At 30.7% G+C, this 17009-nt stretch overlaps 1 protein-coding gene and 1 pseudogene across 2 annotated transcripts; both read left to right on the top strand.

Moving 5' to 3' along the window:
* The first annotated feature begins 6674 nt into the window (after positions 1-6674).
* On the top strand, positions 6675-8917 carry LOC111304165 (EPD1-interacting receptor-like cytoplasmic serine/threonine-protein kinase 5A; annotated as a pseudogene). Its single transcript, XR_016326604.1, has 5 exons — positions 6675-7413; positions 7551-7686; positions 7783-7919; positions 8035-8158; positions 8233-8917. The product of XR_016326604.1 is annotated as an EPD1-interacting receptor-like cytoplasmic serine/threonine-protein kinase 5A (transcript).
* Positions 8918-11562: 2645 nt separating this feature from the next.
* LOC111303054 (RING-box protein 1a-like) lies at positions 11563-13833 on the top strand. The gene is made up of 5 exons (XM_022899058.2): positions 11563-11838; positions 11926-11976; positions 12083-12142; positions 13388-13459; positions 13563-13833. The coding sequence occupies exons 1-5, from the start codon at positions 11703-11705 to the stop codon at positions 13598-13600; spliced, it is 357 nt and encodes a 118-aa protein (XP_022754793.1). The 5' UTR covers positions 11563-11702; the 3' UTR covers positions 13601-13833.
* The last annotated feature ends 3176 nt before the right edge of the window (positions 13834-17009 follow it).

The raw sequence follows: 17009 nt of genomic DNA, 5'->3' as shown, positions 1-17009 counted from the left end.
AAACTGCTACAAGTTCACTGTCTTCCTTCGTCAACTAAATACAACTAAGATCTACCAAACAATCATTAAGTATGTAAGAATTCAAGCTCCATGAATGGCAGAGATTGACAGAATCTGCGGAGGTTCCTCAAGCTTATAATGCGTCCAACAGCCTCTTTGATACACCTCAGTGCCTGCAATTCAGTTGCCTGCTTCTCAGCTTCTGATTAAGCTCTCCATCTGACTGCAATTCACTTACACAGGTACCATCTATATATAGCTATTCCCCAATACGTACCAACTAGGTCTATCCTTGATTTGCAGTCTGTTCATAATATTCTGATCAGAATAGCCACCTAGGATATAGCTCCATGCATCTGACTACGGAGAGAAGACCATATTAATCTGTCACATCTCACTTCCAGAAAAGGGCCAAGCAAGCTCTCCATCTGACTGTTGCAAGAACCGAAGTACTTTGTGCCTAGGCAGAAGAGAAGTTTTGTCCAACACCAACTGCTCCCCTGATTAAGTGGAACTTGCCAGAATGATCATCCCTCACGTACGTAAACCTGGACCCAAGCAATCCATAATGAACCAGAATGTCCACTTTTTTTTTTTTTTTTGTGTCTGTGTACTTCCTCTTTATTGTTTTTGCTGTTTTATAGTTGAAGAAATAAGCCATTCCCATCCCATCCCCATCCTCTGCCCACTCCATCTTCCCCAACAAATAATAATAATAATAATAATAATAATAATAATAAAGATAGGATAATTTTTTATTATAAAAAGAGTAATTGCTTAGAGATGGATTTTGATGATATATTTATGTAAATACCTCACATGCTTTACGAACCATCATAATTATGGTCATAAATGAAACTGATAAAAAAAAATCGTATTCTATTTGATAACCAGTTTCAATGGAATATCTTATAGGCATATATAAGAAATATCAAACCAATGGAAAATTTTATTGCTCAGGCGCATTTTTTATTCAAAAAGAGAACAAAGGATAGTGTGGACAAAGAAATATATGGACAAATATTGTAGAGGAGATACTTTTACGTCATCATTAACGAGCTATCCAGGCTAATTATTAGGAATCATTTGGTTGGAAACAAGTCACCCACTTGCAGTGGACAGGGGCACTAATCAGCAATTTAGATTCCTTCACATTCCAAAAATGTATGCTCATTTCTGGATGTGGAGAATATTGACCCATAAACTTCTTTCCTTTTTCTTTTTTTTTTTAATCCATTGAAAATTGTCAGAGTTGGCTACAATGATGCGTTTCAAATGTAAGTTTGATTTTAACGTATTAAAATAGTGACTGAATTTGAAGTTTTGCAGCTTTCAAAGGAATATCATTCTTTTATCCACCACTTCTTTCTAAGATAAGTTAAAAAGCAAGGTTTTGCATTGAAAAAATAAAATTATTTCCTAATGGGGCCAATTAGCCAAGCATGCAAGATCTAGGCCGACATTAATTGTGCAACAATGAGCCAATGACTTAAAAAGCCACTGTGGTTTTTCCACCTACTGGGCCCAATGAGCACCGCGTGTCCTTTCCTTGGTAAGAGAATCAAAACATCAAAACATAATTTGGGTTATCCACTCCTATCTCAATTGAAATCAGCCCCTTTACTGGGTCCAATATGCGCAAAGTCTTTCTGATTGTATAGGTCGAGATGCCTAACACGGGCTGCGCAGGAGCGATGTGTGTCCTTTCCTTGGTATGAAAATCAAAACATGGGTTGCCCACTCCTCTCTCAATTGACATCAGCCCCTTTACGGGGTCCAGTATTCGCAAAAGGCTTTTTGATTGTACAGTTTGATACTCGAGATGGCTAACACGGGCTGTGCAGAGCAGTGTCATCGGATTAAGCTTTATTTTATAGATTGTACGCCATTTGAACGGATATTTTCGTATATATATATAATTCATTAAGATAATTTGATATTTGAACAAGCAACAAATAAGTTATAAATTAATCTAAAAAATATAGGTAACCAAATATGGAAATGTAATGGGTGCATATCAAGTTGACTTTTGCTATCTTAAAAAATATATATTTTATTAATTTCGATAAGATTTCAATTACAAAAGAAATATAAAGTTTTTTATCATTATCGAGGTCAAAAGAGGCAATCTTAAATGAGTGATCTAGTACATATTTTAATTAGTGAAATAATCTAATAATAAATTGATTGCTCATCTCTTCTAAAAAAGCTTAAAAATTTTTATAACTATTCTATTAAAAACTACTTAAAATGGGAACATTAGCATATGAAATCTACTCTTCCATTAACATCTCTGATCATGATCATAAATATGGCTCATGACATCATATATCCGATCATGATTATATATAAGGTGGGCTCATAACAAGCAGCAAGCGCTGACGGGCACCAAGCCAACAACCTACCTCGGTGCAAAATCTTTGCTACTACTAGTAGGTCTAGTAGTTCGCAAATTGCTGCACGTACGCGTTTAAGACGAAGCCAAACTCTTTAGGCTGAAACCTGAAGCCTGAAGGGTTCAGAAGATAGAATCCATAGTTTCCAACTTTCCACTCACACGGCGAAAGCTTGTATATCAGTCAGAAAAACCGAACGCCATTGAAAGATTGACTTTGACTCCGTAGGATCTCCTCCATTAATTCTCCGCTGGATTGTCATATTTTTCTCCTTCTCTTAATTGTTTTCTAACATGTTTCAGTTCATACCTTGTTACGTAAGACGTACATAAGGATCTTTAACTTCCTAAAACCCAACCAAATTTCACACTTGTTCTATTTTAAGATCATTCCTTTCCACGTTTTCAAAATCCCAAACAACCCAAAATTTTGTTTTATTTTATTTGCTTTTTTTTTTTTTTAAGGAATTTAAAAGAGGCTAGAAGTAAAATTTTCCAAAACTGGCAAGATATCGTTGCCTTTGTTTGGTTGTTCAACTGAAAAAAAAAAAATACAGTCACTTGCAAATGAAATTCCATGAAGCTGTCAGCTGTAGTTAGCTTATTTTTCGCCTTTAATCATGTTATAGTTAGGGAATCTTATCTATAATAAAGAGCAAATCGGACAAGTTTTGCCTGCACAGTACGATAATGAAGATTGAAGGATTCGGGGACAAAATGTCAACCATCTAAGACATGTCGTCCTAATCCTGAGAATTTGCATGCCATGTCCAATTAAAACTCCTAATTGCAAATCTAATGCAATTAGTTTCGTCTCTATCTTATCATGTTAGTCCATCGACTCTTGAAAATTCAAGGAGTAAATGATGACAAATTTTAATCATTGTACAATAAACTCAATTAGAAGAGTCAATGTTGGATATAATTAAGAAGTTCATTTTTTTTCAAAAATTTGGTGTTTGAATGTTCGGACAAATTCCATAAAGGGAAGGTGAAGCAGTTGTAGTTTGATTGATTTGTTCATCCTAATTTCTTGACCTTAAAGCAACTGTAAAACTAGAATTAACCTCAAAACACAACAATTTTACGGCTAATTATTACAAATTTTGTCTTCAAACTGCTGCCACTCTATCCTAAGTTATCAATGAAAACTAGACCTGTTTAATTAACTTGTAGAGGGAAAAAAAAAGAATACAATCAAATAAAATATTTGACGAGTAATTTGTTAATAAAGTCATTTTTTATTTATATATAGTTATTTATTAAGCTTAATACATGATTAAAAATAATATTTTTATGATTTATTAATTAAATGAATAAATTACTAAAATAATAAAATTACTTTATATTCAATTTTTTTACACCCTCATATGTAAATAAATAAAATATTCGATAAACAGTTAAATAAATTTAATTTTTATTTATTTATATTCTTTCATTAAATTTAATAAATGATTAAAAATAATATTTTAAAATTGATTATTTAAACAAACAGATCAATAACATAACAAAATTTTTTTATGTTCCTATATTTGATTCATTTACATAACTTTCCCATTTAATTATATTATTCAACTGCCATTTAAGACAACAAATGGTGTACAATTTTCAAAATGTCTACAACATTTTTTTTATAAGCAAAATCAAAGAAAGCAGTCTCTAGATCGAGTTGTTTTGAATTAGCTTTGGGAAAGAAAAATCAGAAAGGCAATACCCATGCAATATGGAAATTCAATACTAATTTATTTCATTTGATTTCTTTAATAACTACTTATTAGTATGTATTTGTATTTTCCTCGCGTGGATCAAGTCCAAAATAGACTTTCATTCAAGCAAAACGCGGTCGTAATTGCCCATTGACTTCCTTAAGGTGACGACATGACGAATTGTTCTCTCATATCACTCACCGACTCCCTCATTGACAAATTTGCCGCTTCCATCATTTTCATGGATTGAAGGATTAAGACATGAGAACCCTCCCATCTAGGGTTAGCAATCCAATCTGTCTCCGATGAATTTTTATCTGATCTTATAAGATTGATTTTTTTTTTTAATTCAGATTTTGAGTCATATCGAATAAAGTTAAAAAATAATTAAAGTTAGATCAGATTCGAATTTTAGACAAATCCGACTTGATTCAACCTAATATTATATAAAAAATTATTTTTTAATTAATTATTTAATTTTTTATTTATATATATAATGATATTTTTAAATATTTATATTTAAAAAATAATATTTTATTAATTTTCAGTCGGATCGAATCAAGTACGATTTTATATAATATCGGATAAAAATCAGATTTGGATATAAAAAAATAAAAAAATTTTAAATAAAATCGAATTCAAATTTAATAACAAATAAAATCGGATCGAATTCGAAGCGAGCAAAACTTACTTCGAATCCGATATGATACCAACCCTACTTTTATCTTCTTTTTCTCTTAAGCAAAGTCCCTCTCTTCTAAATCTTAATCACATGCATAAATTTGTGTGGTACAAATTATTAAATACTACGCTTTAAATTGCAACTTGGCCAAGGTTCTATCTCAAAAAAAATTTTGTATCTTTTTTTTTTCCGAATTTTTTCATGAACACTAATGCATTGAAAGTAATTCTTGACAAGATTATTTCTTAGTTATTTTTAGAAGAGCATTTCATTTATAAGTTTTTATTACAATTATACTATTACTTAATTATATTAAAAATTATATAAGGATTCGTTACTCATAAATATGGATTCTATAAGAAAATTTGATGCTATCATACAATTTTAAATTATAATTAATTAATTATACTAAAATAATTATAAATAATATATTTTCATTTTTTAGACCCACAACCATGATAGGATTGAGGGGTCTAAGCTCTAATGTCATTGGCAATCTAATTTTTTTTATGAAATTAAAAACATAAGAGAAATTATAATAATAACCAAATATTATTATTACATTCTTATAAAATATATCATTAAATAATTAATTAATAAATTAAAATATAATTAAACAATTAAATTCACACGTAATAAAAATTTAAATTTATGACCTCAAAATTACAATCTCTCTTCATTATTGTTAAGCCAAGGTTCCGTCTGTTACAAATATGATTTTTTAACTTTTAGTTCTGGATAGAAGCACGAACAAGATTAAACAACGTTTATAGTAAGATAATAAGCTGATCCCTCACCCACCAGCTTTCCGGACACGCTTGATATGATATATCCAAGGTCAACTCCAAGTAAAAATCATTGCCGTCAAATCCATCGGAAGGGGATAAAAGTCCACTTTTTACGCGGTTGTGATGATCCTCGTGTAGTTTAATCGACATGCATACCGAATATTTTCATCATGTCACCCATCTACAACAAAAATTAATACTTTTATTTTGTAAATCTTTTGAACTTTTTTTTTTTTTATATATAAGGCAGTTTAGAACTGTTGTTGCACTTAGGAAAAAAAATTTTGAGTTGAAAAAGTTTGTTTAAAAATGTAATAAGAAAATATGTTTTAAAGATTTTATTGTTTTATATTGTTATAAAAAGTTTTATATTGCATTGAAATATTTAAAAATATTTGCATAAAATAATAAAAATTAAATTATTTTACCCAAAAAATTGTGATTGAATCTCAAAAATAATTATTTAATAATTTTTTTATTTGGATTTGCATATAATACCTTTAATCGCAAAAATCACCTCCTTTTTTTATTGCTTAACATTAATACCATTGGATAAAAAACAACTTTTAAAAAACTCAATGCTAAATTAACCCTAAAAGACATAACTTTATATTATTGCAGCCATACCAATCTCTTTCTTTCCTTTGTAAAAAATGAAAAAAAAAAAAAAAAAACCCCTCTTTCAAATTTGATGAAATTGTCTCTGACTGCGGATTTTAGTATGTAATAGCTTGGTATTCTCAAGATTAATACCAAATGTTATTCTTTTAAATTAAACCCACATTTTTTAATTCGTTTTATCAGAAAACAAATCGTTACCTGCAGTTAATTTTGGAATACAACAAGTAGTTTCGAGTTTATAGCCAGACGAAAAGAAGTCTTGCATTATAGCATGTGCTTTCATACAGATGGAACATTCCAAAGGCCAAAAAAAACAAAGTTCTAATTTTCCTATCTTCTTTTTCACTATGGGAAGAGGAAAGTCAAGGGAGCCGGGGCAGCCGCGTCATTTTGTCGATTCGATTTACCGATTATTCAAATGATATAACAATGTCTAAAATCCTATAAATTATTAAGAAGCGTGGAACTTGGAAGAATTCCATTTATTTATGTTGTTTAGAATGATAACGAAGAAAAAATCAAAGGGTGTTGAAAACTAGAAAAAAAGGAGTTGCAAACCTCTTTCTCTTGGTCGGGTTTTCAGAGCGGTCGTTGATTTGGTATTTCAATATTGTCAATCTTTAACCTCCCTTCCTCAAACCTTGTTAAATTCCTTCCAAACCATTGCTCATTCTTCACCATCTTCTAATATCTTCTAACCTAATTTTCTGCTTCTTTCAAATCATTACCTAACCAACAACCACGGATAATCGTCTAGTTTTGGATCCTATATACGTCGATACAAGATTGAAGAAGTGAGTTCGTAGAATTGTAGTAGATTCAAAAAAAAAAAAAATGACTGTGATGAAAATTACTTGGAGATCCATCATCCCATGCTGTTTTTCCAAGGGTGCTGTGAAACCAGAAGCCAAGCCTAAGAAGGAAGTTGCAAAACAAAGTTCATTTACCAGACTTGCTATGTTAGACTTAAGTTATCCTAGCTCGATGCTTTCGGAGGATCTGTCTACATCTCTTGCCGGTTCAAACCTTCATGTTTTTACGCTTGGGGAGCTAAAGGTGATAACACAGAGCTTTTCATCAGCTAACTTTCTGGGTGAAGGTGGGTTTGGACCGGTTCATAAGGGGTTCATTGATGATAAGCTTAGGCCTGGATTGAAAGTTCAGCCTGTAGCTGTTAAGCTCCTGGATTTAGAAGGCCTGCAAGGACATAGAGAGTGGCTGGTGAGTGGTTTCAATCAATTTTGCTTGCATTACATTTGGACATTAATTGCTCTGTTTCCTGAATTTCCATTTGTTCTAATGCTTATTTCAGCTGGAAGTTTGATTTGTTAATTAATAAATGTTTCTTTCTGGAACAGACTGAAGTGATCTTTCTTGCACAATTGAGGCATCCACATCTTGTGAAGCTGATCGGATATTGTTGCGAAGACGAGCATAGGCTACTGGTATATGAATATATGCCTAGAGGCAGCTTGGAGAATCAGCTATTTAGAAGTATGTTCTCTGTGTAAATTAGCATTAATTCTGTTTTAGAAAAATTTTGTTTATACAAACAATAAAAGAAATTAATGTCAATCTGCTTGCGTGCAGGGTATTCGGTTTCTCTTCCATGGGCGACAAGGATGAAAATTGCTCTTGGAGCTGCAAAGGGTCTCGCCTATCTCCATGAAGCCGAAAAACCAGTCATATACCGAGATTTTAAAGCGTCAAATATACTGTTAGACTCAGTAAGTATTGCTTTTTTAAGTTCTTGCCTACCTCAAAAAACTTGTCCCTATAGAATTGAAACATGGGTTTTCTTCATTTACTGATGTTACGCTTTCATTCATGTTTCTTTTTCAGGATTACACTGCCAAACTTTCAGATTTTGGTCTGGCAAAAGATGGCCCTGAAGGAGATGACACTCATGTTTCCACCAGGGTTATGGGGACACAAGGCTACGCTGCTCCTGAATACATCATGACAGGTACAGCATTTTGATTCATATAGTTTTCGCCTAATTAATTTCTCATATTCTCATAATTGTAACTGTTGTTTTAGGTCACTTGACGGCAATGAGTGATGTATATAGCTTTGGAGTGGTACTTCTGGAGCTTTTAACAGGGCGAAGATCTTTAGACAAGAGCCGTTCCCAAAGAGAACAGAACTTAGCAGAATGGGCAAGGCCAATGTTGAATGATCTTAGGAAACTTGGACGGATAATGGATCCTAGATTGGAAGGCCAATACTCGGAAATGGGGGCACGAAAGGCAGCTGCATTAGCTTATCAATGCCTTAGTCACCGGCCAAAGCAAAGACCAAAAATGAGTGATGTGGTCAAGACTTTGGAGCCCCTTCAGGACTATGAAGACATCCCAATTGGTCCCTTTGTTTATACGGTTCCAACCGAAAGTGGTTCGTCAAAGGAGGACAAGCAAACTAAGGAATATGAATCTAAAAAGGACTTAAAGAAAGAGAATGGTCATTATCACAAAAACCACAAACTCCATCATGGCAATAGGCATCAAAACAGATCACCAAGGATGTCTCCATTTCACTCGGAAAGCAACATTCTAAAACAAAATCGTAGAAATGGGTTGAATTCTCCCCTGCACCATAAATCTAGGGAACCATAGAGTATAGACTAACACAACTGTAAATAGGCATTAACTAGAGATATCCTTGGATTTCACACTATGGAAATTTTAAGAGTGTAAAGTTTTTTTCTTGAAGAAAGGCTTGTTTACTTCCATTGATTCTTTCAAATACAAGAATTTTCGTATTTTGTTTTTTTTTTTCTTGAATTGTATCTGGAATGGGCCGAGTTTAATTGTTTATCAAGCAAAAGACTAGTTCAAAAATGGTTAATCACCAACCTATGTTGATCACGAAAGCAAATATTGAAAATTGTCAAATACACAGCTCAGCATTGAAACAACGTGGAATCAAATCCCACTAAACTACTATTTCCTAATTCAATTATTTGTCTAATTAAGTAGCGGGCTAGCAGCCTTGTGCATGATTGATGATATGCCATCGCCAATAATTAAGGGAGAACATATTGTCCTCAGATATACAATCAAATCCGTGTTTTAAGTTGGTTTCTCGATTTTCTTTTAATTGAAAATGAGACAAAGATTCAATCCAAACAAAAGAAAATGGGAGAAATGAGAGAAGAACAGACAAACTCCAAGCAACAAATCTCCCTGACCTACTGGCAAATAATTTTGTCGTTGATTTTTATTTTTGCAAGAAGAAGAGTGATCATAAAGTTTTACTCTTGAGGTTGAGAACAGGGCAAGCCCCAAAGTTAGCCAGGCAGAGTGCAAGAAAAGCATTCGTTGGCATTGCGAATAACACTTTATAAAGCATATACCTTGATTAACTGTAATAATTAAAAACTTTTTATTTCGATCCTGAATAAATATGCTTGTTTCGAGATGTGCCATCAAATTCCCTAGCTGCCTGACTTGACTTCTGGCGTCCATTATTTCTATTTCAGCGGTACAAATATGATTGTGAAAGACACCAAGATATCAATTATCATGAATCTGCAACTCTGAGACTAACACATTAATATCTATACGTTTATGGTCTAAAAAAATGCCAGGAACAAACCGGCATTTCAACCGTGATTCCTCCACTATTTGATCTATTGTTCGCAGTCAGCGAGAGACGTTGGCATTTCAATCAAACAGCTAAAGAGGATATAAACATGCCTGATGACAAAACCACTCACGTGTACCAGAGGAGACGCTATATGTGGGGAAACCATGTAGAAAAGTACATAAAATAAGGATTTATGTGGAATTTAGATCTTATATGAATGAAATAGGAGACGGGGCTCCACGACTGCAACAAGTGGAAACTTTCTTGGTGTTGCCAATCCATGAACTTCTTCCATGCCCAAAATTTTTATTTGAGTAAATTTACATTCAAACTTATAAGGTATTATTTATTTTGATCTAAAAGTTTTATAATTTTATCTCATAAAAAATATTTCATAAGTTTGAGATTAGATTTCAGATGTGGAAATTCTAAAAATAATTCTCTATTGTATAATATTTAATGACTAATACGGTTCTATTGTGTAACATTAAATCTTAGACGTGAATATTCTAAAAGTGACTCCTCACCGTGTAATACTTAATAACTCATATGACTTCATTGTATAGGCATTTAATTACTCCCATAGCTCTATCGTGTAGCATTTGATTTTTGTCGATTGATAACTGCTCTGATATTATTTGTTAAAACTCACATCTAATTTACATGATATTGTTCATTTTAACTAAAAAATTATACGATTTTATCTTATAAGAAACGTTTCATAAATTTAAAATTAGATCTCTACTTATATATTATAATACATCCACATATTTTTTTAATATAAGATTGATACATCACAATCAATATTCCTTTTGTTATAGCCACCAAATAAATTAAATTATTCTTTTTTCCAAATTTTATTGATGGCATGCAAAAATTTCATTCTATTTGCTAACATATAACATATTTAAGCATTCAAATAATAATAATTAATGAAGCAGCATATTTTGCCATTATTTTAGAGATAATTTAAAAAGAGACTAATTTTAATGCTCTACTACTATAAATACCACATTCAAACTCATTAGATTTTGATTTTATAATTAAACCAAATAACCGTTTCTCATCTCATAAAATCCAACTTATGAGTTTTAAATTGTACTCAATAAATCTTGAAGAATTTGCTTTTGCTGTTTCTCAATCTTTTCTAATAAAATAAAAAATAAATTGATAATAAATCAAAACCATATTTGATTAAAAATTATACTAGTATATTAATAAAAGAAACAACAATAATGTAAAATTAAAAAATCTTTTTTTTTTACTTATGCAAACTAGACCTCTATACAAGTCAAACTACTTATTCAATTTGTTAACCTAATCAAATTTAAATTTTAGCCTTATGGATTTCAGAATTTGAGTCAGGTATAATTTGAAATATTAAATTATTAATAAAAATATTTTTAAAAATATATTTAAAACTAAATAAATTTTAAATATTTTAATATATTTTTAAAAATTTACAATCTCTTAAATTCAATTGACCAAGCCAAATTGTAAAAATGATTTTAAAAAGTTAACCGAATCTGGTTCAATCGGATTTAATTCATAGATAGTTTAATACAAACTAAAATTAATGTTTAAATATATTTTTTACCTTTGTTTTTAGTCATTTTTTGCCTTATATATATAAATAAAGCAAAATGAAACACAATTTAAATAATTTTATTTTGTAACCTAATATTTTTCCTACTTTCGTAGCATTCCTAGTCGGCATAGGGGTTGGGGACTTAACGCAGCCTATGTATAAATCCGAACCCAAACACACCCACTTATTAATAATTTCCAAGTTTTTTTTTTTAAACAACACGCTCGAGCTTACACGCGCGTCTTATTTTCTCTTCGATTCGCCTGACTTTACCTCTGCCCCAAAGCAAAAGGAAAAGAGATTTTCTGCCTGCCCTTGCTGTTCGATCGCAGCCATGGCTACTCTAGATTCCGATGTCCCGATGGTCCCCGTCGGCGAGGCTTCCAGTAGCAGTGCTCCTTCATCCTCCTCTAAGAAGCCCAAGCGCTTCGAGATCAAAAAGTGGAGTGCTGTTGCGCTCTGGGCCTGGGGTACCTAACCCTAACCCACTTCCTCTCTCTATATATTTTCTATCTTAAAATTAACGTTTTTTACGCTGATTTGGTTGATGGATGCAGATATTGTTGTGGATAATTGTGCAATTTGCAGGAATCACATCATGGATCTTTGTGAGTCTTTCTGTCTTGATTTTATTTTTTTGTTCGATTTACGATTTTGGTTTTATTTTTTCTTGGTTTATTAATTCTAAATGTTTAATTTAACTTGTTTGTTCAGGCATCGAATGCCAAGCCAACCAAGCCAGCGCCACCAGTGAGGAATGCACTGTTGCTTGGGGTATGTATTTCTTTTATCACCTCCAAAACCTTACGCTGACTGAATTATACCATATGGTAATGTCTTAGGCATGCTTCATTGTTGGGGATTAATAGATTATACAATTGACTTTGCAATATATATATATATACATATATATCTATACACACACATATATATATACATATACATATATATATGCTCGATAGTCATATCTCAGTGTTTGACTCGGGAATTCTTAAAATTCGGTTAGGGTTACAAAGAAGTACTCTTAAAACATATAGCAATTGTTTATTTTGGGTTGTGTATGCATTATTTACTTTGGGGATTAGTGCTAGGTTGTTGGTTTGAGTATACTTTATACCTAACACAAGGGTTGAGATTTTAACTCAATTTTGAACTTTTAGTTGTTGATTTCGTGAATTTGAGGAGTGAGTGTTCTTGTCTGGGTATAGAAGAGAACAAATTAGTTGTAAGGTTTGAAGTAATTATGATGATGCTTTTTATGTTTTTATTAAGAAGAACATATCCAATGACTATAGCTTTTACGATGCTTATGGTAATGAATCAATTAAGTTGATGGGGGCTATCCTGTTTCAATTTCTAATGCTTTGCCTTCGATAATATATACCTTGTGGCATCCAGATGCATTATTTTTTAGGTTGTGCTGTAAGCAGACCTACATAAGCAAGTTGACCTGTGGGGTGGTTTTCTTAAATGCATTTGATTTGAGTGCACTTTTAGTACAATGTTAGATTATTTTGCATCCAAAAACTGTCTGATTATTTTCTCTATTTTGGGCTGGGCCAAGTATATTAACTATATTGGTTGCTCTTCATTCAGTGGTTATATGTAATTAACCAAAATTGTTGATCCCTACATTTTTTGAGCATCAAATGTGAATAGAATTCCATGACTGCACTAAGTGAAGTGCTACAGAAACTAGTTGTTAAATTGCAGTTCATTTTACTTCTTAAGATTCATATATAGTCTGAAGAAACTATTGAATCATGTGGATGATAACATAAAGAACATGACAGCTTTAATATATTTGCTTGTCAATTGATGTTGTTTGGTCTTGGGGTTTTATGGCCTTACCTGAAACAGTTCTTACTTATCCTACATACAAATGTGTATGTGTTGAAAGGTGATCAAGTAAACTTATCCGACTTTTTTTTTAAAGAAAACACAAACTATAATATTCCTGATCTGCACTCTAGCTTCAGCATGATCAATTCAATATTTAAGTGCTGTTTGTGTATATAGGGGTTTGCAACCATGCATTTCACTTCCATTGCATCAGCCGATGGCTCAAAACTCGTCAAGTGTGTCCATTGGGTATGCTCTTCGTCTCCCTGTGCCTTATCTGACTTGGATATTTTGTACATCTCATCTTTTCATACTGCATAGTGTTAATGTCTTCATTGTTTTGTTTTTGCAGATAATAGTGAGTGGGAGTTCCAAAAGTATGGCCACTAGATTTTGGGCTGGTACCCGTGGAACCCCTCTTACCTTTCATTTGGCTATATGACTTAAGAATCAGAATTTGAAATGCCCTGAGTGCAATATGCTAAATTTTATGAGAATTAAAATTCTTATGTTAATCTTTCCATTTCTTTCTCTGGACGTGGATGGTGATGAATGTCTTTTCATGTGAATATTATTCCTTGTTGATCAGTTTGTGCATGAAAGGAAACCTATCTATTTAGTTAGTCTGTTCTGTTGCAACAGAGATTATATGGTTTGCCATATTTGCACATGTGAAAACCTTCCTCCAATGTTATGCAACAACAAAATTTGCTAGGGATTGAAGGTGTATTCTAAAGTTCATTGCTCTGTGAAATTTCTTATTTTCTCATTGCTCTCTCTGTTCTGAATTTCTATTAAGGTAAACAAAAGTTTCTTCTCGTCTCATTGCTCTCTTTGTTATGCTAAGGCAATAATGATAGCTCTTTCTTTGTTTTTTTCCTAGGTTTTCTATCTTTGGCCCAATGAAAAAAAAAAATGATACCAATTGATTCCTGACCAATCTCCACAAGAAAAGAATTACTATAAAGAATATGACGACTTAAACGTCCTCAAGAAAAGAAATATTCGAGATCAAAGTCCCCCAAACGATTTGCCCAATCTAATCCTAGTTGATGTGGGTAAAACTGAACTATAAAATTTGATTAGTTATCAAATTAATTTTAATCAATTATTAAAAAATTTTAATTTTTAATTAATTTTATTTGAAAATTGAATTAATCAAAATTTTAATCAGAAAATAATAAATTTATATATATAATTAAAAATATATGAAATTTACCCTATTTCCTTTTTATGATTTTTTTTTTTATAATTGAGCATATCTGAATTTAATTATTAAAATTAAAAATTTAGTATTTTACATAGCTGTTAGACTTCTTTCACCCTTTAGCAGTCATTTCAATGAACAGAATTGGTTCTGTCTCGTCACCAATAGTGTTTTTGAACCCAAAATAAAGCACAATAGTAAAAACAAGACGCAAGATTAAGTGCAAAACTGAAATTAATGACGACAGCTTTTCCACCACCAATGCTTTTTGTTGGGCGAGAGAAAAGCATCTCTGTGTGCAGGTCGCTGCAAAACAAAGGGAAACAGAGGGAACTTTTTTATTCCTCGAATCCTCCGATATCATTCCCGAATAAAATTAATTTAGCCCATATTTGGATTGAGAGAGGTGAGAGTAAGAAAAGAAAAATAAATAAAATTTTTTTTTGTATTGTTTAGTTTTTATTTTAAATTAAAATAAAAGAATGAAAAAGAGTTGAACACCCCTTTTTTTTTCTTTCCAAAGTTTTATTTTATAATTGTCCCAAATTAAAGGAATAAGTAAAAGAAAAAACAAATTTTTTTAAATGTAACATAAAAATTTTATTTATTATTATCTTTAATTTTTAAAAATAAGCTCTACAGATAATATTAAATTTTACTTTTCTGTCAATCTCAAACTCGTATCTTTACTTATTTTTCATTTTTGTAACTTTCATCAACTTATTATATTATATTTAAATTTATTTTTATGTACAATTTTTATTCATTTTTCTTTTATAGTATATTTTTTATTTTATATGAAAACAAAATTTTAAATTATTATTGTTTTAGGTAACTGCCAATTGTCTATAAAGAAAATATAATCATATTCTTTATTTTTTTTAATTTATGTTGGGTTTTATATTGTTTTTATATTTTATTATTATTTTATAAATTTGAAAAAAAATGTACATGAAAAATATATACAATTACATAAATTATACCTATATTAATGGAGCTTGTTAAACTTATAAGAAAATATTAATATAAGTTTATAATTAATTTTATTTACTAAGACATTTAAATTATAAAGTTTTTTCAATGGAATTAATTCTGAAAAAAAGTATAATTGCATAGAAATAATTTCAAATCTACATTATTTTAGGGATTAATAAAATAACACTTCTTTTATTGATTTTTTTTACTTAAAACAATTAATTTTTAGATTATTCCTATGATATGTATTAAATATTTTAGGGTGTACTTGAAAAAATAAATATAATGAATCATTTTCTTTTTTTTTTTCACTCTTTAACTAAAAATATTTTATTAATATTCTTTTTCTTTTCTTTATTCATTTTAATTATCTAAACATGGGTATATGTATCATTTCTTTTTTTTTTTTTAATTTTTCCTTTTCTTACCTTTATTTTTCTTTCCTTTATTAATATCTAACCAAATATAACATAAGATAGAGATTTTAGGTAAAATTTATGAATTTTTTATTAAAAATAAATAAATAATTAATTATTTTAAAAATTAAAATTTATAAATTATTAGAGTTTAATAAAAAAAATAAGTAATATATAAAATATTTAAAATATAGTTTACAATTAAAAAATTTTAAAACTTATTTAAAAAAAAAACTCTATTAAAATTTTTAATAAAAATATTTATAAAAAAGTTATCGACTTATTATTTTTTTAAAAAAGTGAATGCATTTAATTTATGTAAAAAGTTTTTTTAATCTAATGATTTAAAATTTTATTTAATGGCTTTACCAAAATACCCTACCGAAATCATGCCCGTCCCTCCGAGCCCCATCCGTTCCCTATAGTTCACGCTCTTTGAGTGAAGGATATGATTTTTTTTAGTATATACTTTTCTAAGTATAATGATAAATTTGACCTTCAAATTATATAAAATGAAGTTATTTTAATTATTTCTTTTATTTAAATCAATTGAATTAGTCCTCGTGCAATGGCTTTTATCTCATTTCTCGTGATTGCAGCTAGCCTTCATTTCTTCTTTAGTGTTTGGTATGTAGGAAGCCACTCAAAACTAAAATAAATACAGCCAATAATCAAAGTTAGCATCATTCAATTTAAAAGTGCCATTGTCAAGTAGGAAGGTTTGTGCACATGGGTAGAGTTGCTAGTTGCTGCAAGCCTACACTATCTGCTGTGCCACTGCAATGGCCCTCTCCTGAAATCATGCTCACTTCTTTTCCAATTCCCATCAAGCTTTTCCTTCTTTATTCCTCTCAATAATTATGCAAAGACCCCATAAGATTAATTTATCCCTCTTCCGGGCCACCCTGCATTGGATGCAGAGTAATTGGGACCACCTCGATCTTTCTCACCATACTTAAAACCTACATTTTGTTTTTCATAGTATCACTTTGGGAGAGGAGAGCTCTTGGTCCGAAACCAAATCCTTATGTTTATATCAAACACTTTAATCACAAAGTCAAGGATATGGGGACAACTTAAAACCTGCTTTGAAGATATTGCAGAAACATGCTTATGCTTATTATTATAATCTCAATTTTTTTTTTTATAAAGGAGATTATAATTTAAGAATAAGAAAATGATTGTGCTAAAATTTGAATTT

The sequence above is a fragment of the Durio zibethinus genome, chromosome 13 (genome assembly GCF_047325235.1).
Source record: "Durio zibethinus cultivar Kanyao isolate XHJ-2024 chromosome 13, ASM4732523v1, whole genome shotgun sequence".
Lineage (NCBI taxonomy): Eukaryota > Viridiplantae > Streptophyta > Magnoliopsida > Malvales > Malvaceae > Durio > Durio zibethinus.
The sequence above is the reverse complement of the archived record's forward strand: the minus strand, read 5'-3'. Positions and strand labels throughout refer to the sequence as shown.